General features: G+C 43.5%; 1 protein-coding gene across 1 annotated transcript; it reads left to right on the forward strand.

The window, feature by feature from the left end:
* Positions 1 to 1,221: 1,221 nt before the first annotated feature.
* Positions 1,222 to 1,829, forward strand: LOC119784852 (protein FAM163B; the record flags this gene model as incomplete). The annotated part of the gene is given in 5 exon segments (XM_038287106.1): positions 1,222 to 1,297; positions 1,300 to 1,320; positions 1,323 to 1,588; positions 1,590 to 1,643; positions 1,645 to 1,829. Coding segments are annotated over 5 exon segments (456 nt in total), but the record flags the coding sequence as incomplete, so codon positions are not given.
* Between the last annotated feature and the right edge of the window lie 278 nt (positions 1,830 to 2,107).

Raw genomic sequence — 2,107 nt, forward strand, 5'->3', positions numbered from 1 at the left:
AACATTAAAACCCACAAAGGTGCGGGAGAATGCTGGGACATTTTTTCCACCTGGATCCCTCTATTTGCCCCATGTCCTCCGTGTTGCACAGACTTGCCTCCACTTCCTCAACGCCTCGGCCCTATCTAGACACCACAGCTAGTTCCTGATTGGCCCTCTGGCGTTGTGTGCGTGGAATAACAGCGCAGACCACGCTTCAATACCGGGCATATAAATCAAACAAATGTGCGACAAGCTCACTGCGACACACTGCTGAGGGACGATAACCAGGCCTTTAGGGCGTACGTTCCGAAACGGTGACTTTTTCCTGACTTTGCCAGCCAAACAAACCTGGCATGAAGATTGTTTAATGGTTGCCATGGAGATTTGGTAACTTCCAGACTAGTTTTTCCCACTGGAAAAAAATGTAATTCTAAGTTTTTTTTTTTTTTTTCAAATAAGTGCTTTTTTTTTTTATGATTTGCGGAGGTAAGTGAGACACTTTGCCAGTGGAACAAGACAACTTACATTTAAAATAAGAAAAAATATTGCATTTTCTTATTACAAGTGTATGTTATCTAATGATCTTATTTCAAGACTAAGAATACTCATTCCATTGGCAGATCATTCATTAACCTTCTCAAATTAAGGCTAAATACAGTACATTTAAGACATGTTGACCTATTTCTAGATCGTTTTTGTAGTGCAGAGTTTTTCCTGTTTCATTATTTTTTCTTCTCTCTTTCTTTTCTATTTTCCTTTCCTTCTATTAATAAATCCTTATCTCCTTTTCCTGAATTACTGGTGATCTAACAGTTTATTTTTGTGGAACAGAATCAGAGTTATTGCCATAAATGCATTTTGCTGTAGCTGTTGTAACTTTAGGTTGCAGATGACGTCCACCTATAGGACATCTTAACAATGTGCAATTGTTTGCATTCATGTTATTAAATATACATACAGAAACGATTCTTTGACATTATTGTTTGAGTTTTCCGATCTGCTTATTACATTTAAATGCTAAATAGGACCAAAAAGCCTTTTGACTGTTTTAAAGTTGTTTTAAAAAGGCCAGTTCAGGTCATCAGCTCGTTTCTTGCTGCCGTTTCCTTACATAGAAAGGTCAACAAGTCGGAATTACTTCCTTATAATGTTCTGTATTCCCATTTTGAAGAAAGAGTGGAATAAAACGTATTACAGCAGATGTATCGGGGGGTCATCGGGTGATAACGTCCTTCTGTTTGCTGTGTTTGTTGGCTGCAGTATTACTGCTGTAAGCCGGAGGAGTCAGAGAAGGGGGAAGACGAGGAACCAGAACTTTCACCATGTCACCTTCTCGACCCTGGCTCTGTGTGCTCCTCCCACGCCTCCAACGCCGGAGCTCTACAGCGAAGAGCCTGAGTCGTACACCCCCACCTTCCTCACCGAGGCCAACGGGCCCTCCAGCCACTCCTCTCCACCTCCCCTGCGGAGTGGGTGCCAGCGTGTCCACGCCTTCTGCCCGTCCTGCGCCCGCTGCTCGCTGCCCTTCTACCTGCAGCATACGGAGCGACTGTGCAACGGAGGCCGCCGGATCAGCTACCGGACTGTGCAGCAGCAGGACCTGGAGCTTGCCCGCGGATCTGGACAGCTTCTACCAGAAACTGATCCGCTCCTACACCATGGAAGGAGGTGGTGAGCCACAGCGTGAGCACCGACGTCTAAGCAAAGCCTGCTGGCTCTTTATCTGGGCTGGATGGAGGCCTGCAGCTGGGAGCCACAGCTGGAGCAGCTTCTGACCAGAGCCTGTCCTTCAAAATGATCATGCATAACAAATATATCTTTGCCACACTGCTAAATGAGTGGGTTACCTCAGATATAAAAAAAGCATTTTAAGGGAGACTTCAGTTTGATTGGGTTTCTTCCAGAGTCGTAAGGAGGTTTGGTGTTGGTTGTGGAGCTCATCCTATCAGTCCAAACATAGGGAAAAATGTTAAAAAAAAAAACTCCATCAAAGATTGTTGGGAAAAATGTGAAATTCAGCAGTTCATCTGGGGATGAAATTTTATAGAAATTTCCCCTAAAAGCGTAAAAATACTATTGAAATGTTTTGTTTTTTTTCCCCGCTAAAACCCGAAAAAATTCTTTA

This window comes from Cyprinodon tularosa, unplaced genomic scaffold (genome assembly GCF_016077235.1).
Source record: "Cyprinodon tularosa strain WSP-4 unplaced genomic scaffold, ASM1607723v1 ctg235, whole genome shotgun sequence".
Taxonomy (NCBI): Eukaryota; Metazoa; Chordata; class Actinopteri; order Cyprinodontiformes; family Cyprinodontidae; genus Cyprinodon; species Cyprinodon tularosa.